General features: G+C 37.2%; 1 protein-coding gene across 2 annotated transcripts in view; it reads right to left on the bottom strand.

Annotated features, from left to right (window-relative positions):
- The window catches only part of HMGA2 (high mobility group AT-hook 2), a 123,406-nt gene that overhangs the window by 95,220 nt on the left and 1,357 nt on the right, over positions 1 to 26,829 (bottom strand). For both annotated transcript variants that reach the window (XM_008567824.1, XM_008567825.1), the window contains exons 2-3: positions 24,270 to 24,356; positions 14,620 to 14,670 (exon numbers count right to left, since the gene is read on the bottom strand). In XM_008567824.1, coding sequence (XP_008566046.1) covers positions 14,620 to 14,670; positions 24,270 to 24,356 — 138 coding nt within the window. The remainder of the gene's footprint in view (positions 1 to 14,619; positions 14,671 to 24,269; positions 24,357 to 26,829) is intronic.

The raw sequence follows: 26,829 nt of genomic DNA, 5'->3' as shown, positions 1-26,829 counted from the left end.
ATGCAGTACAAAAGTCTAAGTTACTCCAGGCAAGTAGTTAGCTGTGTGCCAAGCCCACCTATGATTTTGCCTGGGCCAGCCAAACCCTCTATAATGAGGGAATGTAAAAGAGTAACTGCACAGCCACAGACAGGAACCGTGCGCCAGAACTCCACTCTCCACATTCCTACAGTCCTGCAAAGTTCTTGTGCATTAGAAGAGAAGTCACATCTCATGTCTGTCATCATGGCACATGCCAAAAACTCTCAAGCAACTGACAATCTTAAAAGATAATACCTCTGATGGTGCTTCAGTGCGCATCGGGCAGGGAGCCCTTGGTCGGTAACAACGGTGGATACCTGAACCTACGCATGTGATAAAATTGTATATAACTGAATACACACACAGATGAGTACACATAAAACTGGGGAAATCTGAATGTGATGGGGTACATTGTGGAAACGTTAACATCCTAGATGAAGTATTGTACTGTAGTTTTACAAAATGCCACCACTGGGGGAAATTGGGTAAATTACATAAAGCATTTCTCTGTATAATTTCCTACAACTGCATGTGAATCTACAATTGTCTCAATTAAAAAGAAAGATAAGGATATACTTGCTGGAATTTGGAGTAAAGGAGAAAGAAAGAAGGAAAGGGAGTCCAATTTTTCTCTCTACCCTTTCTTTCTAGAAAGGGCAAAAAAGAAACTTTTTATTTTAAAAAGTATACATGTAAAGTTATTATCAAAAAGTTCCTTTCTAGCTTGTTTTTTTTTTTTTTTTTTTAATCTAGGAATTTGGAGGAAATGTGGAGGGCCTTCCTTCTGACCTTTTTTTGAGGGGAGGAGGGATAGTCAATAAGATATAAACAATGTAGGTAGAACACAGAATATCTCAAAATTTGTAACCCCATCAGCTATTCTTCATAACGAATACTTTCAAATGTCACAATATGACACATAGTTTAAAAATGTTGCATTAAGGGCCGGCCCGGTGGCGCACTGCTACAGTGCGCAGCTTGGGAGCGCGGCGGCGCTCCCGCCAAGGGTTCGGATCCCACATACAGACCGGTTCCCGCTCACTGGCTGAGCGAGGTGTGGGTGCAACACCGAGGGTTGCGATCCCGTTGCCGGTCCCGGTCCGGTCCGGGTGCGACACTGAGGGTTGCAATCTGTTGCCGGACACGAAAAAAGACAAAAAGGAAAAAAAAATGTTGCATTAAGTTAAAACTCATTAATCCTGTAAGAGATATTATGATTCATGAGCATGGGAAGCCTAGTTGTAAACCTAGTGCAATCATCTTTCCTAGATTAACTAAAGAGTCTGGGACTGAATTACCACACATCTGCCTCAGCTTTCACTATGGATTTTAATTCAGGAACCTAATGCTATGGTGGCGTTCTCAAATTTGGATATTCTTATTTGAGATAGAGAGACAGGAAAAGCAACTAAATTTATTGAACACTCACTATGTGCCAAGCGCTGTGCACTGAGCTGCCTAGTCCAGGAAGGGTGGGACCCATGTGTGGTGAGGATACAGGCTCATGCTCCAGACATGACATCATATTACCATTCTGCCCACTCAGAATCACTGACTTAGGAGGCCAGAAACGATTAAGTGATTCAATGGCTAAGGTCACAGGCAGCCATAGAGGAAAGGGACTGAGGAAAGCAGTTATCTACATATCCTACATGGATTGCTGGATCAACCATAGCTGGTTTTATTAGAATACTGAAGCATGTAAAGTTAAACATCAGCAAGGATATTGAACCAAATTCCACTCTCCACTACTCAAACTTATGTATTTTTGGCCTCATAATTAAACATAAAACCAGATTGAATTGAGGCAATAAAACCCTAAGATTAATACAATACAAACATGCAGAAAGTTTCTTGCTTTTGCAAACTCTAAGTATATATTCAATAGATTTAAAATATGAAACCAATAGCACATGTAACTATTCATTCAAGCATTACTATGTCCATTCTATGTTCTTTTCTCCCCAATTTCAGTGTTCTTAGACAGTCTTCATAGTTCAGCTATCATAGCTGGGACACTCAACTTTCCCACTGGTCTCCAACATTCACATTGCTGGTTCCCCACACATCAGTCCATGTTCCAACCTTCCCCCTTAGATTGTATCTCTGCAGACACGACCGTTGTCCTATCCTGTCTGGGATGACTGCAACCTTCAAGGTCACTTCCACTCTAAGCAACTCCTGATGTCTCAATCAAAGTTCCCTTTCTCATTCAGATATGTTTTGACCACAACATTCTTCTGTTAGAACTTGGCAATGACTGTCTTAGGAAACACAGTTCTATATTCCTCCCCTGTAATGTCCACCGCTGGAGAGATCTCTTCCACTCACCTACCTCTCCTGGGACACTTCGACTCTTTATTCCCACTTAGACCCTCTGGCTCTCTCTTAACCTCACCTAACCCTGCTGATTTGCTCACTACCTCTGCACACAAACTCAATACCTTTAATGTTGAAACCGTTTTAATGTGCATCTGTAATTATCTCTGAACATTGTCGGTTTTTGCCTTTCAACCATAAGAGCAGAAGAACATGGAAAAAGAGTAAATGCTTCATAACTGCTATGTAGGACAAAGGTGAGTCTCAAGATGGTGAGCTAAGTTTTAAAACATTTGTACACAACAAGACCAATTTCATTCACCTTATTGTAAAGTATAAAATTTTAATTATTGATACTGCTATCACCTTGTGGGGTCCTTTGGGGCTTATAAATTATTTTCTTATGTTATCCTCACCACAACCCATAGAGGAAGACGCAAAAGATATGATAATCATTATCCCCATTTTACATATGAGCAAACAGGCTTGAGGATGTTAAATGACCTGTCCAAGGTCACAAAGCTGGAAATTCATTAAGTCCAAAAGCAAGTCAGATAATCCTTTCATTGCAAACTTGGTGTTGCATCTACCATACCATCTGAAATCTCTTTTAGAACCACAATTAATAGGTTAGAAAAATAGGATATATGGATCCCTGTAGGGGCCAGTGGCCAAAAACAAGCGAACAAAACAAAAAAAACAAAATAGGATATAGTCAGAAAGATCTGGGAATGTTATTGTGGAAAAGTGAAAGCTAACTTAATATATCCTCACAGGTTTTAAAAATGATACAAGGGGCCTTATTTTGAGCACTTACCAGGAACTAGGCACTTTAGCTAAAATTGCAAGGAAGATATTACCAACTTCATTTTACCAAAGAAGAAATTTAGGCTCAGAGAGGTGAAAATTGCCAGAGAGGTGACAGTGGCCTAAAGCTAGTAATTAGGCTCAGATGAAAACCCAGATCTGTTACGACCCAAAGTGTGTACACTTTACACTAACTACCCCAAGGAGGAAGATTTATTCTGAAGAAGAACATAGCAGATGTTCTCTATCACCATTAAGAACAAGACAAGAGGAAATGGACTGAGAACCGTATAAGGAGAAATTTAGGTTGAACAGGAAAGATGACTAAACTTGGACTCCATTATCAAGGGCACTCATGAAATTTCCTTTCTAGATGGCTTTTTTCATATGCATAAGGATATTTTTCTACCAAAGATAATTTCAGGACTGCAAGTACATTAATCTAAACATTTTCTCAGACTCAAAAATATGTCACACTCAAAAATTTTTTAAAAGCCATAGAATAAAATACTTAAATTTTCACACAGGTTGAAAGTTTTGTGTTTGCCTTGTGGTTATAAAATGTCATCTTCTCAAATGGGGGTCTAAATGTTTATTGTAATATCTTTACTTAAAAGAATAATAATTCTGAATACGTACCACATTATAATAATCCCAGGCAGAAAAGTCCTTTTTTAGTAAAAAAAAAAATTTCAGTCACAAGACAATTCTTCACACTGTAACTATGTATGGCCAAGCCCTCTCACTCTATCCAATCTGTGTGCAATGAGCATCCTATTAACCCAATAATTTACATAAACCCACTTGTTTTATCATAGTTAGCAGGAAACAATAGAGTACAAGTGAAAATTGCATGAATTAATTTCCTATGAATACTAAGGACTTCTAAGAAGTTTTAACAATGCAAAAGTAAGATCATAGTTATGATAGTTTTGTTCCCATGTGTATTAACTATTGAAAAGAATCCCAGTTGATCTCCAGTAAGACGAGGGATTTAACAGTAATACAGATTATATATTAGACAAATCACCATTCTATTGTTTATAAAATTATGGATTTTAAATGGTTTTAAGTAGCTCATCAATTGTCTAAACAAACAGGATGGGAAGCAGAAAATCCTAAGCCTGGCTGCCTTACTGACAAATTTTAATACTCACAAAAAAAGTAGGATATCACTGGAGAAAGAGCATTACTAAATAAAAAATACAGAACCCACCATTGTCTTGGTTTGACAGTCTGGAAATAAGCATTCTATAAATGATAAATGTCATTAAACTCTGCACCATTCCTATAAAAGGAATTATAAGGGGGACAATCAGGAATGGGAATAAGATAATTTTTATCCAATACATATGGGAAATATATGGTCCAAAGATGAGAAAAGGGAATGAAGGATTTAAGTCAAACTCTACTTACTCCTAAAAGAGAAATTTAAGATTTGGTAAGAGCACAGGAGATGAAAATGTTCTAGGATGGACAGAATTATCATTAATTGCCTTTTCATCCTTTCCTTAAAATTCATAAGCTGCATATTCAGTGTCAAGAATGTCAGATTCTCAAGAGAATTAGGAGCCACAGAGATGGCCATGTTCATATGTTCCAACGTCACCCCCAAACCTGTCAACCGAGAGTGGGCCCAGGCATGCAAACGCTTCATCAGATTTCCCTTAGGGAATTTAAGGAACATTGAAGTTGGACTACCTGAGGGAATAAGGGCAGGAAAGAAAATGTAGGAACTGAGAATCCATAATGAGCAAATTATACTCTAGCATCAGCTTCTGACAAAAACTGGGTATATGTGTTTTCTGTCACCAGAATCAGTTTGAACAGGGAATGATAAAAGACTGCAAAACACACAGTACTTACTAGAACATTATTAGCTATAATCTTGCGATTTTCCATGTTCCTCCACATAGCGTTATTCTTTCACCTCCCTGGGATTTGATGCTTCCTGTAACGAGGCACTCCCTCAAGACTGAAGATCATTGGGTTGTCTGGGAACTCAGTAAACCTGCACTTCCTTTATTGGTAATGTTACTGCTTAAACTTCTAAGTTATGCAGCATTGCTGCCTATGTTATGCTGACTGTGATGTACTTATTCCTGTGTTAACTTAAGCCTAGGGTTTCAGATTGTTTCCCAAACGAGTCCCTGGTTGTACACCCCACAGCCTTAATGTGTCACTTTAAGTGCTTCAAAATGTCCTTGAAAGAAGTCAAAGAAAAAAATAGAGTCATTAACTGATTTTTCCCTTTTCTTCATTTTCACATTAGTGCTAAAAATTAAGAGTAAGGAAATGGGACACAGATAGGCTATTAAAGCGAGTTTTTGTAGGAAAAAATGAGAAGCTACTTTAGGAAATTATTTCATAAGGTTTGGCCAACAAAGCTCTTTTCTGTTTCTTTGATGATCCAAAGCTATGACAAAAATTCTTTTAAGGTATAGCATTAGAGTCTATTTTGGAAAGCAGAATGCTATTTCCAGGAGTGAGGGAATGGAAACGTTAATATAGGGCAAGGCATTCAAAGACTCCCTTGGGCCTGGGTGATAGTGGCTAGCAGCTCAGCTGACTTCTTAAGTGGAAAGGAATAAGCTGAAATCCAAAATTATTGCAAACACTACTTTGATGCCTACAGGTTGTACTTTTAAACCTTGTGTAGCCTCTTTGAAAATGCAAATCATCAGATTAAAAAAATTCAAATTCACTCAATTCTTACAAAATAATTTTATGAGATGAGAACTATAATTACTCTTTGTTTCACACCCAGGGAAACGGGCTGGTGATAATGAGCTCCTTGCCTTGGTTAAGCTGCTATATGAACACAGGCAGTCTGGGCTCTTAATCATTTTGCTGAATTGCCTCCTATGTACTAGGTGCTGAAGGTAAGATGATGAATGTGATATGCTTTCTACTCTCAAAAAGCTCATTTTCACATACAAAGGGTAGCACTATTTGGAAATATTAAAGTATGTAATTAAGTTGCTTTAAGATCTAATGATATAAACATCACTTGAAAAACATAAATTATATGTAGCACAAACAAAGAGAAAAATAAGATCAACATATGCTGAGGTAGTAGCTCAATAGAATTATCTTGGTCTTTCTGATTCCCTTTCACCCGCTTTTTGGAGCCTATATCTGACAATTTAACAACTATCTTTTTAAGCCTATCTTGACTAGATGAAATTTGACTCACTATTTTGATAAATCAAATCTCTATATATTTGATATTAGCCTGAATATTTGCTGTGGGGATAATGAGAACATGTAACCCCAAACCCACATAGTAAGCCAATTCATACATCATACATATAGGTAAATTCAAATAACAGTGTAGCAATATTATTAGGATTTGGAAAACAATATAATTACTGCTATGGAAGAACTGTAAAATTCTAAAGGGCTCAAAATACTTGAACACTGTAGTTTAATTTAGCCTCACAACCTCCAAAGCATGGACTAGTAATCTACTCAGAAGGCATCAAGTTTTCTTTTTTGGGTTCCTCAGACTCTGAGCTCCCCAAAGGCAGCCCGCCTATTCTGTTGGCCTCTACATCCTGAGAACTTAGCACAGGGCTCGATCCATAATATTGTCAGAAAACTTTAGCAAAATGTTTAGACAAATGAAAAGAAAAAAATCACAAAATCAAGGGGTCTCAGAATTGGAGCCCTAGGGTTGAAATGGTCCAGCCAAGCAAGAGACAAGCAAACAAACAAGTGAACAAATAAAGTGTTTAAATGGTCTCTGTGTAAGTGCTGTCCATCTTACCAGCTAAGCCTTCTGCACCATACTATGATCAAGTGTATTTTCTGTGTTAATGCATTAAAACTACAGCATAAAGTGAGAACATGGGTTTCTCCCTTGGTCAGGTAGTTAGAGATAGCTACATGACCATTTAACACCCACATAGAACCTTTTCAGCATCATTAAGGCAATCTCTCTTTACCTGAATTTAAAGAATGATCATTCCATAACCTGAGTCTAATGTAAGAATAGATTTAGTGCAATTCTTCTGAATTAGAACAGAGGCAAAAGAGGCTTGCTAGAATAAGCTTGATCAGCAGCCACTCATCAATACTAAGGAATAAAAAAGAGACTTACATTTACTATAGCATCCCGGAAAAGACTTCTTATCTAACTTATAAAATCATATTTGTTACAAGAATGAATAGATAATAAATGAAAAACAAACTTTGTGTTATGGCTACATTCAATTATTCATGAGCATGAAGTCTGGGGCCAGCCTGGGTGCGTCACATGGACAGATAATCTGAAAACCTTACGTTGGCCATTACTCCCAGCTCCTTCTCACCAAGATTTTCACCAGAGCTGACCCCCTGTTCCTGACCCTGCTTCCCATCTGGTGGAGGCGCTAATGAGCAGAGAAATGGCCAGAGAGCAGGCAGCAGGGGGGAGCAGAGAAAACAAAGCGAAGAAGGGGACAAGAGGCTGGGCCATCTACAAACTCAATAATCAGTCCCTGGATGATAGAGCTGGCTGTAGCAATAAAGGTTTTCGTGTTTTACAGCCATAAATGCTTGACAGCCATTAGTTATGGACAGAATGTTCCTGTCAAGTACTTAAACATGAGAAAAACCATGGGTAAATTAAGCGACCTCCCCAAAGGTATTCAGTTCATCAAAATGCAGACGTCCTTATTTCAATCTGGAGTAGAAGGTGTAGGCTTGATTTAATCCCATCGGATTGAAATTTTGTCAGAAATGTTGTTATACTTGTGTGAAATATTAAAGAGTTTAGAATTAAGAGTTTCTTGGTTAAAAAATATCTTAAAGTAAAAATGAACCCCACCCTTAAAAAAAGAATAAAAATGTCTTCCTGGAATATGTAGTGATAGTTTTACCTGTTTACCTAGTAAGAAAAAAAAAATGTGACATATTCGTTTTATTTATATACAGCATAAGGGTTTCCAATCTTTTAGAGATATTTACTACTATCCATAAAATTTAAATTTGGGTAAGTATTGGTAAATATGTGTATGGTACTATAGATAGTACAGAGTATAAGAAAAGTCTTACATGCATTTATTGTCATACAAAATGGTCATCGAATTCCATAATATTCATCATTCTATTAGAGTGAAATTGAGATAACTGATTCAGCCAAGATTCCATTGATCTGATGATATCATGTAGAGAAACAGGACATTTATTTGAACTACCTCCTGTCTAGAGTTTGCCACTCCACCATGAGTGAGAGAAAAGCATGTTTTTCCTTGATCATAGTTCAGTTAGATCACAAGGCCATTGTAGCACAGCAGCAGTGCCACTCAAGCTGCTGACCCTGTGGTCAATGTCTTTATAATCCTGAATGGTTAGGGTCTGGTAGAGGTTGGCCAGGCCAAACTGAACTGGATGACCAAGCAAGGCAGACCATCAATCTCTTTTTAAAGACTTCATTTAACAGAATAATTAAGAATAGCACTTACATCAAAAAAAGATTAATTTTGAATAAAATATTAATGACCAAATCCAATTTTGCCTTCTGCGTATGACTTATTAGTGTTTTCATATTTAATCTTGCAATTTTAAATACTAATTTTAGTAAATTTTGCAGTAAACTATCAAGAACAAAATAAGCTTAAGCCACTTTTCACCACAGAGTTCTGTTAGGATTTGGCAAGTATTCCATTTTTCACCATGAAATATTGCAAAGAAAGAGATAGTTATACAAAATATACTTACCAGTTTTGAATGCGTTAATGCATCGGAAAGTTTATATTTAATTACTGAGGATATATCAAAAATCCATGTGCTTTACAGAGTATATCTCCTGTTTTTTAAAGCATGTTATTATTGCAAGTTTTTAAGGGAAAATAGTTTTACCTTCACATACTCCATTAGCAGACAGTTTTTTATGTTACATCAAAGTCATTTCTCCCCCATCCCGACTCCAGTACGAAGTTACAACTATCTGTAATATGTATTATTAGATATTTCATTCTAAACACTAAAGTTATATTTCAGTTTAAACAAGGCAAGTGATAAATTACAAATGGCTAAAAGTTTTCTTTTTTTTTTTAAAGTAACAAACATCTGGAGAAAAAAAGTAATGGAAATGAAAACCTAATGCTTTAACTTCAAAATTAGATGCCCGGTTCTTCAATACATTAATGCTGGAGATGTTTAGAAGGAAACCAAAGAATTTCAATTAGTCTGATTCTAGTAGATTTTATTCTGATCTAGTTCCCCCTACTCAATCCTCAAATAATCACTTAAGTTTCTGGATTACTACAAACTATCAAAAACAAAAAGCCCCTGTCACCTATATAGAATCCTCACATGCTTTACTAGCAAATGAAATTACATCACTTTCCTGTATATCTTTAATAAAAGAAAGACAACTGCCCCGCCCAAAAGAGATGGAATGGAAATGCATATTTTTAAATCAACATACTGCATACACCCCATTGCCAAATAAAGAGAATCAATAGCCTGAGAAATAGCTGGGGATTGTTAGGAACGTTCTAGTGACCAGTTGAAGCTAAGTCTCAGCATCTGGTCCTTGGGTCAATTCCTAGGTCAACCTCAGTATCTCCAGAATGATTTTATTTTTCTTTAAAAAACCATTAATTCATATTGGGGGGTATTTTCCTTCTGTTGTGAATTTCCTTTCTCATAAAAATATTCTGAAAACAAATCACCTAAAAGCATGGCTTGTTCCCACTGGTTTATTCTTTATTATTTGGTCCTTGAATTTTTTCTTCCTGAAGCACTAGTTGCTTCACTAACCAACATCTGGATGGAGCATTTCATACTTGAGGTTAACAACTTTATTATTTCATTGTATTCTTGAGCCTTAGCTCCACTCTCTAAAACTTTCTCCAAATATTTTCCATCACTAAATTAGTTATGTGATGAGCTCCTTTCTTAGGCAAAAATTGAGATATGCAAATATTAAATGCCTAATTTCAATGGGCAGAAGGACTGGCTAACAGAGTTCTGCAGAGGTTCTGAGAAGCAACACACCTCTGATGTGCATATTGAGGCAAACAGAAAAAAATCCTATTTTTCAGACTGATGAACAACACGTGACACCAAACCGCTACTATTAGTAGAAAGGTTTATAAGATGCAATGAAAAATTTTCCTCTTAGCAGCAAATAGACTTAAAGTGTACTCTAATATTATTTATAAGCAATTCTTAAACTTCATAATATTCAGCATATAGTGAAGACATGATACCACCAAGGGTACTATATAATTCTGTCATTTCACTCCAAGTGGAATTACAGGTAACTGTAAATAAAGAGGGTTTAGGCTATATCTGATATCAACATGAAAGTGTACATGCAATTAACCATAATTTCTAACATTTATTGAGCACTTACTATGTGTCATGCCCTTTATCAAGCCCTTTGCATGTATTATCTCATTTAATCCTCACCTTTATGAAATATCTGAAACCATTTACAGATGAGAAATCTGGACCTTTGACAGGTCATGTAATTTGCTCAAGATTCTACAGTTAGCCAACTGGTGGGCCAGAATTTGAACTCAAGCCATCTAAATCCAGATCCTGAGCTCTTAACTGTAAAAAACCAGAAGAAAAATAAGGCTCCATTTCTTTCTCCTTTCTTTACCTCTCACCTTTTCCATACACACATACAAAAAAGTGAAAATCCAAATTATTTCATCAAAATAATGGATCTGAGATCTAATTCAGAGTAGGACTTAAAAAAAAAAAGACCAAGGGAAATAAAGTAAAAAGTAGAAATGTTCTTAACCAAATCTAGTTAACATGCCCACTGGATCACTGGATTAGCCAATGCTCCATCCCCTCCAGAAGCAAGACTGATGCAAGTTTCACTCCTATTCCTACACATTTTTGGTTAAACAACTTTTGATTAACCTATCAACTAGATCCCAATTATGTCAGATGACAGGAATTACACCACAGGTATTTTTTTTTTCTAGGCCTGTTACATGAATCTATAAGATTTATAGTACATATTTTTAAAAGCAAAAGAAATTTAAAACAATGCAAAACAATCCACAAGAATAAAAGGGGAACAATTTGGCTTTTAAGCCATATACCCAGTAAATCTAGTCAGTTCAACAGTGTATCTCTAAGTCAAGGAAATCAGTGAATGACACTGCTGGAGAAAAACCTGAACTTACTATAAAGTACAAGCCCATTTCCTATGGAAAATACAATAATTTATTTCTTCAGCACAAGCTTTCCAGCAAAAAATGCCATTGAGCAGAATACCTTGCTGTGACTGGCTGCATGCTCTACCCAACAGAAGATATACAAGCAAAGAGGAAACAAGCTGTCTAGAAAAAATATACAATTTCCTTTATTTCCTCTTCTAAGTAGAACAACTCTTCTTTGGGGACCATATCAGGGACTTGTAACAATTCACTACACAATATTTTCCATTCTTACAGCCAGAAAAAATTAGAAACTAAGAGAGTCCATGAGAATGGCCCAGCTATTCCCACAAAAGCAAAGATTTCTGTGGTGGACCCCTCGCATGGGCTTCTTACCCAGCATGAAGATCAGATGCCTGGAATCCAGATCCCCTCAAAATGAGCAAGAACCCATTAAGAAGAAAACATACATATCCTCTGGTAGCTCTGTATTGTACTCCAGCTTGGCTAACACATCAGCTGTGTGAGAATAACTGGTGAGAAATACAGCTGTAAAGATAGATAGGTGCAAACTATGAAGTGCTAGGACAAGTTGTAATTAATTCACTGGCCAAGTGCAGAACCATAGAAAGCTTCTGAAAAGAGCAGTGATATGGCTATAACCTATGCAGGTTAACTGGCAAACATTATAGGACAGCCCAAAGGTAGAAGAGAGAAAAAGCAGAGAGACAGTTAAGAGGCCCCACTTGATGGAGGCTATTTTGCTGGTTACTTTCATTGTATTTGCTTGTAATTTATTTTATTTTATTTTAGCCACACTAATCCCATGACTTCAAAGAGCTCATCTATTTTCAATTATGTTGCCTATTAGAAAGATTATACAAGTCTTTCTTATTGAGTAGTACAGCAGGATGTGATGTCTTTTCAGAGTTCTGATGCTTAGAAAATGGCAGAACTATATTTGATATGTATGCCAGTATCAACTCAAGTCAATGGTGTGCTCACTAGAGTATAACTGAAGTAGCACTTTATGACTTCTAAAACTAAGTCAAAAAAGGCCTTGCAGCTTCCTCCTCAGTTATCAGAACACTCTCTCTGGGAGCCCTGAGTACATATAAGAAGGCTGACTACCCTGACACTGCCAAGCTGGAGAGGCCACGAATGGGTGGTCCAGAGGACACTCCCAGGTACAGCCAGACTTCCAGCCAATCCTGCCAAAGCACCAGACCTGTAAGTGAAGAAGCCTCAAGATTCTAGATCCCAAGTATTTAGTCACCCTTAGATGCTCGAGTCCTTCCAACTGAGACCCAGACATCCTGGAGCAAAAACAAGCCCTTCTGCTCTGCCCTGTCCATGTTTTTGACCAACGAGCGTAATAAAATAGTTTTTTTTTTACACTATTAAGTTTTAGGGTGGTTGATTAAGCAGCAATAAATAACTGGAACCATTTGGACAACAAGGGAGGTGATAAAACTACTGTTATAAAACCCATACCTAGAATATGATACTTAGTTCTGGGTGACTTAGTTCCAAAGATTTAAAAAAAAAAAAAAAAGTGCTCAGAAAAGATGTTCCTTTATGGGGGGGGGGGGGGGCGACGCGGGGGGGGGGGGGGGCGACGCGGGGGGGGGGGGGGGCGACGCGGGGGGGGGGGGGGGCGACGCGGGGGGGGGGGGGGGCGACGCGGGGGGGGGGGGGGGCGACGCGGGGGGGGGGGGGGGCGACGCGGGGGGGGGGGGGGGCGACGCGGGGGGGGGGGGGGGCGACGCGGGGGGGGGGGGGGGCGACGCGGGGGGGGGGGGGGGCGACGCGGGGGGGGGGGGGGGCGACGCGGGGGGGGGGGGGGGCGACGCGGGGGGGGGGGGGGGAAAAAAAAAAAGGGGAAAAAAAATGTTTTCTTTGGGGGGGGGGGGGGGGGAGAAAGAAAAAATTGGAGATATTCAAACCAGAAAAGAGAACAAAGAGTATGTGTTAATTGTCCTCAAATCTCTGAAGGGCTATCACCAGTACAAATGAAAACAATTACTCTGTATATTCCCAGGAGGGAGGTCTAGAGACAGTGACTGAAGTTACAGGGAGTGCGCTGGAAGAATTTTCTAATGTTCAGAGCTTTCCAGGGAGCAGGAGGCAGCCTTAAGAGGTAATGAGTTTTCTAACATTCAAGGTAATCAAGCATAGGCTAGATGATCACCACCTGGTGGGTAGGTTTGGAGAGAATTCATTTATTGAACAGAAGGTTGGATGAAATGCCCTTACTTTAAGGTTACACTGTAACACTGAGATGTTTTTAATCTAAAAATCATCCCCATTTCCTTGTGCTAAGAAATCTAATCCCAACACATGTTGCACAGAGGAAAAAAAAAATACAAGATGAATAAATTAAATGAAAGGCAATACTGAAGTATAAATAGAAAGTGATGCAGAACTCTAGAAGAGAAAGGAATGATAAACTAACAGGAAAATACAACCCAGCATAGCGGCAAAGAAACATAAAAAAGAAAATGAAGCATGAAGAATAAGCCAGAGAAGAGGGAAAAGGATAGCCAAAGAACGCATCACTGACAATATTGGAAATAAAGGGTGCCTTCACCCTTCTTGAGAAATAGTTTTATTCATTTTTAAGACTTTTCTCCTCTGCCAGTGAGAAAGACCAGAAGAACATGAGTAATGTAGGGAGAAAGGGAACAAGTTTCAAGTGGTAAAATTAGCGAATCTCTTAAGTGATCACTGAATTTCTGGCCTCAAAAGATACAGGACCTGTGTGCCCCTGGGATCAAGTGCACTCACATAGAAGCAATTGTCTCTAACATCAGTATTTAGAGCATGACTACTAAGGGAAACAAGAAAAACTGGAGATTAAACATTTGTTTCCTAACAAAGCCAATGTGAAAAAGAAAACACAAATCACCTAGAAAATGAGATGTGTCCAAAACAAAGCTATGGAGGAAACAAACAAACAAAAAATAAAATAAAATAAATAAAAAGTTATCTCATACACATTTCACCTGAATTTTATCACCATTTGTAATCAATTTCCAAGGTTTCATAATACCCTTTAACCTTAGTCACTCAGCCTACTGAACAAGTCATTTCATTGTTATCCGATTTGAAGGAAGAGTGGAGACCCTTTGATGTTGATAACACCAAAAAAGGAGTCACTTTCAGGAAAGGAAAGTATTTTGCATAAACACCTGGAGCCTGATGGTAAGAAGTGGTGTATTTGTACAAGTAATTTATCACTTGTCTTAACCCTTTCAAAGATTCATCAAACCAGAAATTAGAAATTCATGAAATAAAATTTTCATTTAAAAAAACAATTTGTTTTATAAGAAAAGAACAGAAATGATATCTTATTACTCACCCATTTCCTAGGTCTGCCTCTTGGCCGTTTTTCTCCAGTGGCTTCTGCTTTCTGCAAAATGAAAAAGGAAGTTATATAGTTTCCTATGTGACATTATTTATAAGTGCTGCACCAAGGGACACATTTCAAGTAAGAATGTTCTGGTTTGCAGATGAGGTATCAGGATTGTTTTAACAACCTCTTTCTCCTTTAAGCTTCATCTTCTTCTGCATTTTTGAGTAGATTCTTCTCTGTTTTTCATTGCATGATGTAAGGAGCTATTTAGGTAACTTCTCACCCTAAAAGGCTCCCCTGGAGTAATCTCTTCTGAAATGCATGAAAATGCTTTTTAAAAAGCTATTTTGCTTTTATTTCTGTTCGTAATTTTTAAAAAATGATCCCCACATTTCATAATTACGTAAATTAATATTTCAGAAAATTAATGTTTCTTAAATTATAAGATTTCTTTTCCAAGTCACAACTAAAATTATGAAAAGTAATATTGATATATTGCTTTACAATTTACAAAGCACTTCTACCTGTATTTCTAGTCAAAAGCAAGTCTAAATATAAAAAGAATACATAAGAATTCTAATTCAGAATAACAAACATTTGCACACTTCTACATGGTTAATTTCCTGTTTCTTTCCAGAAACAATCACCTGTCAATCAGTTCACCTAAAGCAGAGAGGGGGAAAAAAAAAAGCTCGTGGAAATAACCAATGTTCCCACGATGTAAATTAGGGGTGCCTAAAAAAAATAATTAATAAAAAGTGTACATTATTAACAATAACTCCACAGTCAACATAGACCTGACATGAATATATTTCTATTTTGAGAGTTCGTTTCATTGCTTTACTTTACAGAAGACTTTTCTGGTATCATATCACAGTTGTTTTTTCCCTTTTGAATCAAATTTTAACATTATCTATAAAGGAATTAGCTTATTTGCTATTTTTGTCCAATCCCCAAACACACCCATACATACACATACATCACATACACATTCTATAAAAACTTGTGTTTACACCTTTTAGGATAAAGAAAACTTGGTACCTATTGTTCTGTGTATGAGAATCATCCCAAGGTTATATCAACACAAAAATATAATCTGAGCCAGGATAACTTGTTTTGCAGTTTACTTTTGTTATTTGGGTAGGTGCCAATGGGTATTTTGTCCAGTGATTCTAAAATGACATGTTATAACGGTCTACACTGCCAAATGAAACTTTCCCCTTTCTCTCTTCAATCTGCCCGGTAAAACAGATTGATACACTTGCAGAAGAAAGTTAACAGACAGATAGATAATAGATCAAATAAGCCTTAAGATTTCTCACCAAATAATATCTAGCATTATTATCTCACACGTCTTATGAATTAACCTAAACTCTGCATGATTGTAATGTTAGCTCACATTTATTGTGCATTTAAAATACCCCAGGCACTGCGCTAAGTAGATTCTTCTTCAGTCACGTGTTACTTTAATCCTTACAGCAGTCTTACAAAGTAGGCATTATTAATTCTCTTATTTTGTAGATGAGAAACTAAGTCTTAGACAGGTTAAGTAAATAACTCACTCAAGGCCATACACAAAGCGGGTAAATGACAGGCCTGGGATTTGAACCCCGTTATATGACTCTGAAGACTGTGCTCCTGTCCTCTTCACAATGCTACCTCCCTTGTACTATACAAGCATTTGCTACCCTAGAAAATATTTTAGAAAACTAAAATTGTCACTGACTCAGCTGAAACACCAGAACAAAAGGAAAGCTGGTAGCCTTCAGGAGCTCTGTCTAACCCTGAGATTTGGGCACTATGAATCATTGTTTATTAGTACTTTTGAGTAGCTCCACAAAATAATTATTTATTGTCAGGGGTTAGTGGCACTGTCTTACCTTCATGATAAGGGCTTATCTTACCTTCATGCCCGTACTGTGTAAAGGGCCTGAGATATATTAAGTAAAAGCCAGGAGTAAATCACACCTTCTCTCAGAGTGTTGTCTCATGGAGAGAGGAAAGTGCCCTGAGAGGAACACAGACTCTACTTTGGAAAGCTTAAATTCGAATCCCTGCTCTGCCATTTTAGCTTTGTCATTCTGGGCAGATCCCTGAAAACCTTAATTTGGTTTCATCTGTAAAATAGAGAAAACGCCTCCTGTGAGAAGTCACCAAGAGCACTTGGAAGTGCTTGCCATAAATGAGGTGCTCAATAAATGTTCTTTCACTACTAACAAGATGGAACCCTTACAGGGAAGTTTTCCTTCAAGTTAGTCCAATCTCAGAGAAAGTTCAATCAATGTAAATATTCCATTACATCCACCTGTCACCTTTAGAATGAGGCTTTTAAAAAACCCTTTGGTTAGTGCATAGTGAGTTATATGAGTAGAAAATTCCCTAGTACAGAAGCAGCATCCGATTTAATCTTTGGGGGCAATTGTAAGATTGCAGTTTACTTGGTAGTAAATTGCACAAACATGGAAGATAGAAATCCTTTTTAGTGGGAATGGAGGTGGTAGGTGGGATTGAGGGGAGGAGGCTATTGACCTTAAAGGTTAACAGTGCTGCACCAGGTTTTTTCTGTACAGTTGTTATGTTATATGATCTGGTGTATCTGAAATCTATTGAAGAGAGTAAAAGGGTTTCACTGCATTTCAAAGTCAGAGAAAGCAAATCTCTCAAAGAAAGAGAAAGCCCTGAAAATAAGATGACTTTTAAATGAGCATCTCGTCTACAAAAAGCTTATTGAGAAAGAAAAGTCACACCATTAACTAAAGGGCAAAATATCATGATTATCACTTGGACTTTTTAAAAGCAAACTTGCTCCTTGGTCGTTCAGGCCAGTGTTACATGTAAACTGAAACCCTCTTCTGAGACTACATCTAGAAGAGACACATTAGCTGTGCTGTGTGGCGTCGATCTGGGAGGTTTCCATTGTTCTTTAAAATCCACATTATTTAGCCATTCTAATCAAACTCCACAAAGGCTGCAAAACAAGTTAGGACTTTAGTTTGTAAAACAGCACAGATCCAGGATTTTTACTTATTGGAAAACACTGGCATTGTTTTCCTGTGTTTAATGCTCTTCAGGATATTATTTTGCAAAGAAGACAAAACATTCAGGGGGCTTGTTGTGTTTTAATATGTCAACATATGCAATATTTTAGAAGCGTATATTTGGTTTTCCTTTGCCAGGATAGAATTTGGTTCTATGCTACAAATGTATAATTGAGACATAACTAGTTCTAAGTATTTATTGCTTATATAGAAGGAAAAAGGGGAGAGATGTTCAGAATTCTGCATTTGTAAAAACTGAAATTTCAGATTATAATCAGCACTATTATGCTAATATTCACAACTATCATATCGTATCTTGTTAAAGTGCTGTTTCTTCCTTGCTTGTCTTCATATTTCTTATTTCTTTTCTAAAGTTTAGATTCAGAACTGATACTTAATTTTATAATATGTTTAGAAGCATGTTCATGAGAGTTGGGATGAATGTTAAACAGAAAATATAATTATTTCTTTCTCTAAGAAGTTCTGGTACGCCAGGCTTTTAAATGTACTTCACATTTAAAAAGTTAATTATGAAAGAAAATTCATCTAGTAAATATATCTCTTGAACTTGAAAACAGTGCTTAACACTGGTTCCTGGTATACAGGAGGTGCTCACTATGTATTTGTTAAGGAAAGAAGAAAGGAAGGAAGGAAGGGGAGGGACTGGTGTTTATATTATTATACATATGTCTTATTTCCCTCTTGCCATCAGAATTTTGGAACTTGGTAAAACTTTAGAAATTACTTTTAGTCCTCTCATTTAACAAATAAGAAAACTTCTGGATGTGCTATAACCCCCAAAGACATTGTGGTTGCACACATTTCTAATCCCTTTACAAGCTTATAGAGAGCAGCCTTCCAAAGGCGTCTCAAAACCTAACTTCCAACCTGCATTTCAGATCACTGGAGATAACAGAAATCTGCCTTATGGCAAATATTTAACATAATATTTGACATTACATAGTAGTGGGAAAGGTATAAGCTTTAGAATTAGAGGTGAATTCAAACCCAGGTGCCACCATTTACTAGAGTTGAACATTAGATATGTCATCTTTAAATGAGTTTTCTCACTTGTGGAATGAAGGCAACAATGCGTACATCAGAGCATTAAAGAAACTAATATATATGTAAATGCCTGACAAAGCTATGGCATTTAGCAGGTACTCAAACGTAATTTGTTCTCTCTCCCCTTATTTTAAAATGCTACCCTTAAAAAGAGTACCTACCAGTTCCATAAGTTTCCTCAGTGATTTTCTCAGCATTATCTTACTTAAGTAGGGTAGCTATTACTTCCCCAGTTTCACAAAAGGGAGATTAAACAGCCTGCCCATGTTCATAAGTAGCAGAACTGAGACAGAATCTGATTTCAAGGCAGGAAGGGGTCTGTTCTTCAGGGAGATGTTCTCACATAAAATAAAATTGCCATGGGAAAATTTAAAAAAAAAAAAAAGAAAAAAGAAAACCTTCTAGGGTGAAAATCAAATTAGTTAAAAGTAAAATATTTCCAAGTTTTCTATAAAGACATGGACAAGAGCAGAAGTTGGGAACCAAAAGAATAATTCAATTCTGACTTCAGGGTCAAATTTTAAGTACAACCATTTTTAGTCTTGAAAAGATGTTACAATTTGCTATCACAATATATTTTTCAATAGGAAATATAAGTAAATTCCATTGTCCATTGTAGTTCATGCTTATTTTACCCAAGGAAGCTCTAATTGTCAACTTCCATGTCATTATTTTACATATGCCTGTCTTCATGTATACAAACACTAAATTAAAACCAAGGCCAAAATGACAGGAAATGTTCTCATTTTCAAAGTATAAGATTCTCTTCCTCCAAATCTTCCCTCTACCCTTTTGTAATCAGAAAAATCAATAGCAATGATACAAGAGTTCACGAGGGTTACTTTCTGAGCAAACTGTCCCCTACATTATCTCAGATAAAAGGTTGACTGCATGATGCTTCACTAAATCAAACAGATATGCCACTCAAAACTGTTCAGGGTATTAAAGCAATATAAAATAAAGCAACAGCCTAAAATACAGTCAGTTCTCCATTCATCTTTTTCTCCTGGTTGGCAAAACAAAGATTTATAACTAAAAACTTCAGAATCTAGGACAGTGAAATTCAGTTCCCACTCTTGTGTCAAACTATGGATGAGCTCTGGAAACTGCAGAAAGTCAACTAACAAGACAAGACAGGTTTGAATTATTTAACTGACAAAAAATGCTCTTCAACATCCATCTATTCTCAAGAAAGAACTGAAATGCAATAGAATACCAATCTGGTATATTCTATCTCCTTAGCAAAATGATCTGTTGAGACCTTGAGATAAAAATGAGCCAGAGATGGAGGTCAGCCAAAGTAATGAGAAATGTTCAAGTTCAGAAGAGTTCAGAAGGATGATAGTTTCCACAGAATTAGAACTATGGGTCCCTTGAAATAAAGTTACTTCATAAAATAATTCAAATGTGTTTGAATCTCCCATATTTGGATCATCTGTGATGATTCAAAGACATTGCCAGACAGAATTTACCGATGCATTAAGTAAGGCTTTGTCCTCCCTGGCAAAGTGAAGTAAAAAAAATGAGTCGATTGTTTAGGTAAATCATCCTAAAAATATCAAGATGATGGAGACAACAGTTGGGCTTTTCTTAGTTCCACCTGCTTGAATGCATTTGTATACTGAGATAGGACCTGAATCCCACATGGAGCTTACCTGCCCTTTAAAACACAGAGGAATCAAACTAAATAATACTAGTAGGGTAGAAACCATAGGTCAGAATTACATGACAATTTTCAATGTCATTTTCCCTGACCTACCTATAATGATGCGTTTGATTACACATTTCATCTGGGTCTACCACATTCTGAAGAAAATCTTGTCTTCACTCAGCATCTGTGCTGAATGATTTATCTGAAATGGTGAGTAAAACCCACATTCCCTCTTCCTGAAGTACCTGTGATTGCTGTTAGCAATAATTTATGAAAAATCAGCCACATTTCTAAGAATGCAAATAATTAGAAGGAGAATGAAGCAGTCTTTACGGTACCCAATTAATATCAGGCCTTCTTTTTAAAGCAAATTGAAGATAGAAATTAAATATTTATTCTGAACACGCCATTTGAACTATAGCTACTTAACCTAGATGATATTTTCATTCTTTCCTCTGCTCTTTAGGTCTAGCCATTACACCTAAGGTCAAAAGGAGGGTCAAGCAATTCTATATTATAAAGTAGGGTTATCTTACATCTAAGATCTTTTTTTATATTCATTTTTCTTTTATTAAAATTTAACTCAACCTCAGAAAAAATTTTTTCCTAAAAGCACTCGAGAATTAGCTTGAAAATTGAAGATGAATTTAAACTTAAACACTGAAGAATCAGTGACAACCTCTTCAGTATTCTCTAATGATGAAAAAGGAGCACCAAAACCCTAAACTAAACATGAAGATTATATCTTCCTTCTCTCCAAACTCAGGAAAAGTGAAAATACAAAATATTTCCATCCAGCACAACCATGAGAGGAAAACAAAACAAAACAAAAAGGAAATTAAGAGACAACTGGTCATAGGTACGTCTAAAAATAAAAAATATATAAAAGTGTAAAGCTAAATATATATACTCACACATACACAGATTAATTATTCAGGAAAACATTAACTTCTGATTACTTTTCTTTTATTAAGGTAATAATATGAAACTGGTTCAGGAACAAATTTTGAGCAATCAGATTGGAGTTCTCAGGTATAACTAATTGTCACATAATGGTCACCCATGGGGATTAGTTTTAATGGAATATAAGTAGATTGAAGAATAATTATCTTCTCTTTCAAAAGTTCCAAGCATAACAAATTGTATTTTTATAATTTGTTTTACATACTGCATAAATTAGTGTTTCTATTGAATATGGTCTGAAATTAACATGATGGCTAATTTAGTAGTTGTCCACTTGGTTTTGCAACATTCTGCATGCATTGTCAAGTTTCACACTGTTAATTTTCTAACAAGCAGTTTTGTTTCCAAATGCCCCAAGGCCAGTTACTGAGTCCAAACACAAACTTTGTAAGTAAAGAAAGTCTAAGCAGCAAGAAATTTTAAACATACCACATCATCAGGATCCCAGTACTTTGCATCTCTAATTTTAGACTTCATTTCTCTAATATACTTACCAGTTTTTGTAATACATTTTTCATTGTGATGAGTCTTAGTTTGCAGGAAAACACACAATTTATTAATCATAGAAGACTTTATATCTATCCTGGTCAGTCAAGCAGGGTACGTTTATGCCACATGTTATGAATAATATAACTTTTTCTGAAATGATTTGCATTTCAAAATCCTCACAAACATATGTTTTGTTAGAGTACAGTATATGCTCGATAAACAAATGTTTGATAATTATGTTTATACAGAGTAGTAACATACTCAATAAATACTGATTTGAAAGTGAAAATACCTTATGTTTACACATGCCATGAACAATTCATCAATGTCATTCATTACTTTGCAGAGTATTATCTTCTCCAAATGAAGCGTAATTTATAAAACTGAAGAAAACAACAGTCATGTTATAGGCAAATGTATTTATTCATTTTTATTAGAAGAGGAACTTTTATAATGGAATTGTATACAACAATTGCCTGGAAGAATGAAATCTTTCAGAGAAGGACTTCTTTGAAAAAAGAAAATCTACTTATTTTTTTGGAAATTGTAATAATATATGAATACACATGAATTATCAGGAAGATGAGTGGCCCAGTAGGATCACTTATAAATGCCTATCACTAAAGTCACTAAAAGTAAATAAAACCTTACATGGGAATAGATCAACTTTTTTTGTTATTTTGCTTTAGACAGTAAATTAGGCACAAATCTCAGCTTTCCTTTTGTCAATAAAGATTTTGTTAGTCAGTGGTAAACTTTTTAAAACGAAGAGAAGGTGATGGGAGCATTTCTATCTACTCATTAAAAAAACGTAATACAGTGGAATCTGGAAGATAATTAAGTTTTCCTTTTTTGTATTAAATTTTAATAATTTATTTATGATTTAAAGATTTCTTCCTGGGAGATATTCTGATGACACATTTTTCAGAGCAATTACATCATAGCTTAAGTGTTAGCTAGCTACCAAAATATTCCTTTGCCACTTCTTTAGAGTAAAAACATACAAAAATTTTGAAAAAATTAGTCTTTTTTAGTTAATTTATAAACCAGCAAAAATGGAACAAATAAAATGTATTCATATTAGGAACACCAGATTATATATTGACACTTTTGTTATTACAAGGTTATTTAGAGCTACTTTAAAGTTTATTGATTAAATTTAAACCACAATTAAATATAAACTGCAAGAGGCAGCTAAATTTAAATATGTTAGAAATCTGTTCCTTCAACTGTGTTCAGAACTGTTAAAATAAAACAGACGAGAACTCAGTTACTTTCTGAATAACTTTATATGTACCAGTAGTTGCTATGGCAGTTTACAACACTGAAACTATCACATGTAATATGGTCAATGCCCACAGTCACAGAGAAAACCACACAAAATATCAATTCCAAAAAGATGAGCATATGGTCCTTTTTAACAAATATTGTACATGGTGTATTCAAATCTATTGAAAAGACATATCAAAATGTACTTTTGATTTTTGAACCTTTGTTCTCAACTACATAACCTATAAATTAAATGCAGAAACTTTTTTTCCAATTTATTTATAAAGCCAAAGTGTCTACCTTTTATATTCATCTTCACTTTATACATGTATTGACTCTGAGATATTTCCTCTTTGCTAACTCAAATACAACCAACATGAAGTTATTTTAAACTGCAGTTTAAAATTTATTAAGAAAAGCACTAAATGTTACACCTGACTGGGTTCCATCCTGCCCCAAAATATATACTAAATGACTCAAATATTTGTTTTAAAAATTTCTCATTGTCCAATTCACAGTATTTCTATATCACTTAATGGAAAGGCTTTTTGAGACTATGATATACTATTTTGTAGGTTTATTGTAAAACAAACAGTATGCTTTATCATCACATTTAAAGCTGTAAAATCCATAAAATTTTTTCCAGGATCCCATAATGGGATTTACTTCTAATTATCATCTATTTGGCAAAGTACTTTAATAGGGGGATTTGGTCTGCAGTACCCATGTAAAAAGAGCACAAAGTAAATTAACCTCTATTATTCTTCAGAAGAAACTGCAAAACCTTCACCACCAGGCACAATCTATAGTTCGGATTTGTTTTTAACTATTTTACAACTGGCACAAATATTAATTGTGTCATTCTCCACACACACATACACCTTCCCTCCCTGCTCCCTCCCTACCCATATTTTAAGGTTCATATTATTTGTTGGTGGATTGTTTGTTTGTTTGTTTGTTTGTTTAAAAATAACTCTGTAAGTATCTTCATGAACTTTTTATTCTAGGCATGGGCTTAGAAAAAAGATGAACTTCTATATAACTAATGTTATATGTAGGAAATTCGTCTGGGGTTACCCAGTTGGGACAAATCCTTAGGTGTGAATTTAGAATGGGAAAATTACATAGAAGTTCCACTAGTCATTGATAAAGTTAGGAGAGCTTGACTTGAAAAATCTCACCTTTTGAGCTGCTTTAGAAGGACTCTTGTTTTTGCTGCCTTTAGGTCTTCCCCTGGGTCTCTTAGGAGAGGGCTCACCGGTTGGCTCCTAATTGTGGGAAAAAAAATGCTGTTGTGGCAAGAAAGTCTGAAAGAAATTGACCCCGACTCTTTAGCTATGTTTTCTACATGCGCTGCCCGACAGAACTGTTGGAACACATTCAGTTCAAGCATAAGTGGATGATGATGGTACACAGTTTACAGAAAGGGGAAATATCCATACTTTTAATCCAAGGGTTCAAAGAGGAAACTCTGTTTTATATATGAAAACTAGATCCTATTTCAAACCTAAAATGTTAACAAAGGCCGTAAAGGTTGCATGTTTTAGAATGAAAGTCATATATTTTCAAGGCATAAAGTTAACATGGCTATGCATTTGGTAACTCATAGAAATAATAAGCATTTTATATAAATACCACTATCCATTACACTAGCATTTCAAACAACATAAATATGAAGCTAACATCATAGATATTTCAACAATCTTCCATATTGTAAAGGTAGGTTTTAATCATCTCTTTATACCTGCATTCCAGGTCGATTATGACTCAATCGACACATTGCAAGTGAAATATTGGAGCAATTATCCAAAATCTTCAGTTCAAAATGACTCCATTTCCCCTAAAATTTCCAAGTAATTATGGTAAATCTATGGTAGGAGGTTTTGCTTGAATTTTCTGGATAATTGCTTCAACTCTCCACTTCCTTTTGGAGATGCAACTATGTACTCCAGTCTAAATTTAAATATCTTCTCATAAAAATAAACACATTTTCTTCAAAGCTTTCTTTTGAGGAAATTCTTATGGGGGTAAACTAGTGAAAACTAAAAAGGGGGAGGGGAATGAGGAAGAATGAAAGTGTCTGGGAAGGAGAAATTGAAACAATCACTAGGTTTAACAAAATTTTAAATGGCTCCTATGCCAAGCAGTAAATACTCAAGTGGTTAAGAGAATGTGATGATTAATATTCCAGATCCTAAATATTTATCCAGTGAATCATCTATTCACATTTCATTCGGATTCGGTGATTAAGTGAGACTAATTAACTTACAACGCTTGAAAGTCCTCAATGAAAACTCATATACTATTTAGAGAATCTGGGGAAGGTTCCCTGCAAGTTTCTGTGGGACCACTAGCTCCGCTGGGCACATTCAGAGCAAACACATAGGAGACACATTTTTCTTTCTTTGTGAACTCTGCCTTAACTCAAAGGTATAACCTCCAATCAACTCCAGATCCCATTGCATTTTCTTTTGTATTTTGGGGAGGGGGGTAATTAGTAGAGTTGGACAGAGCCGGGTGGTGGGTGGGAAACAAGTGGGGAGGGCAGAGACTTCCTAGGAGGTGTAAAACGGGATCCAAACTCGGTAAAAAAGTGTCGCTTGGGTAGAGCGGGAAAATTTAGAGGCCTCTAGATTAGCTTGTTTCCTTTGATGATTTCAAAAAGGTACAACCCTCAGATTTTTTAAAAGGCACTGGCAAGCTAACATTGTTCAATTTCCCCACCTTGCTCTCGAGCAGCTTTGGCACTCTAGGATTATTTTCTAATCGGCCTATTTGCCGTGAAGGGAGCGACTGAAGGTTAAGTAACGAAGGAGAAGTTTTAAAGCCGGAGGAAGTGGAGTTTAAATGTTCTCAATACATATATTCCGCTCCAACCCTGCCCGCCGAGGCTTGGAAATTGCAGCGAACAAAACCCTCAGCCCTGGGCGCTGAGCGCTGCTCTGCAAGCGCCGGCTGCACGCTTAATTGGTTGCATCCGCAGACAAAACCCTCCACTCCGCGGGGTCCCAGGCGCCTCTCGATCGTCCCCTCCCAACCCCCAGCCACTCGCCTGCAGAAGAACATTTAATGTCTGCAGCTATGAGGCGCGGGATCTAGGGGCAAAGGGGAGACGGGACGCGTGGTGAGGAAATTACCCTAGCTACCGTGCACACTCTCGGACACTCCTTTCAACGCGCACTTGGCCGAGGGAGTTAACCCCGACCCGCGAGAGCCCAAGCTCCCCAGTAGCCCCTTCCCCCGGCCACTTCTGGAGGCCGCCGCACCTCATTTAAAGAGCCCTAAGAGGACTGAGCAGTCCGGTCCCAAAGCGTTCTTTGTCGGGAAGGCGCGAGTCTTGGGCCACCGAGAGCTTGGGGAGGGCGCCAAGGGGGTGGCTGCAGCGCGCCAGCCCCCGGCCCGCGAGCAGCCCTGGGAGGCGGCAGAAAGAGCCTCCGGTCCCCGGGACTCTACCTCCTTCAGCCAGGACCGGCCAGAGCACCCTAGTTCCCGGCACCTCCTTCCCACCAGGCAATTGCAAAAGCCCCTCGGAAAGCGCTGGCGAGCCCTGGTTCGTCGGGCTCCGGCGGCTTCCAGTCACCAGGCGACACCACGCCGCTCAGGGCCGGCCGTGCACAATAGCGAAAGTCCGAGGACGCGCTTCGCCCGACCCCACCCCCCGCTTTTCCCCGGCCGCCTGCCGCGGCTCCCCACCTCCGGGCCCCGAGGAGCGCGGGCGCCCCGGGGCTCGGCGGCGCACTC

Source organism: Galeopterus variegatus, unplaced genomic scaffold (assembly GCF_000696425.1).
Source record: "Galeopterus variegatus unplaced genomic scaffold, G_variegatus-3.0.2 Scaffold349, whole genome shotgun sequence".
NCBI lineage: Eukaryota > Metazoa > Chordata > Mammalia > Dermoptera > Cynocephalidae > Galeopterus > Galeopterus variegatus.
The sequence above is the reverse complement of the archived record's forward strand: the minus strand, read 5'-3'. Positions and strand labels throughout refer to the sequence as shown.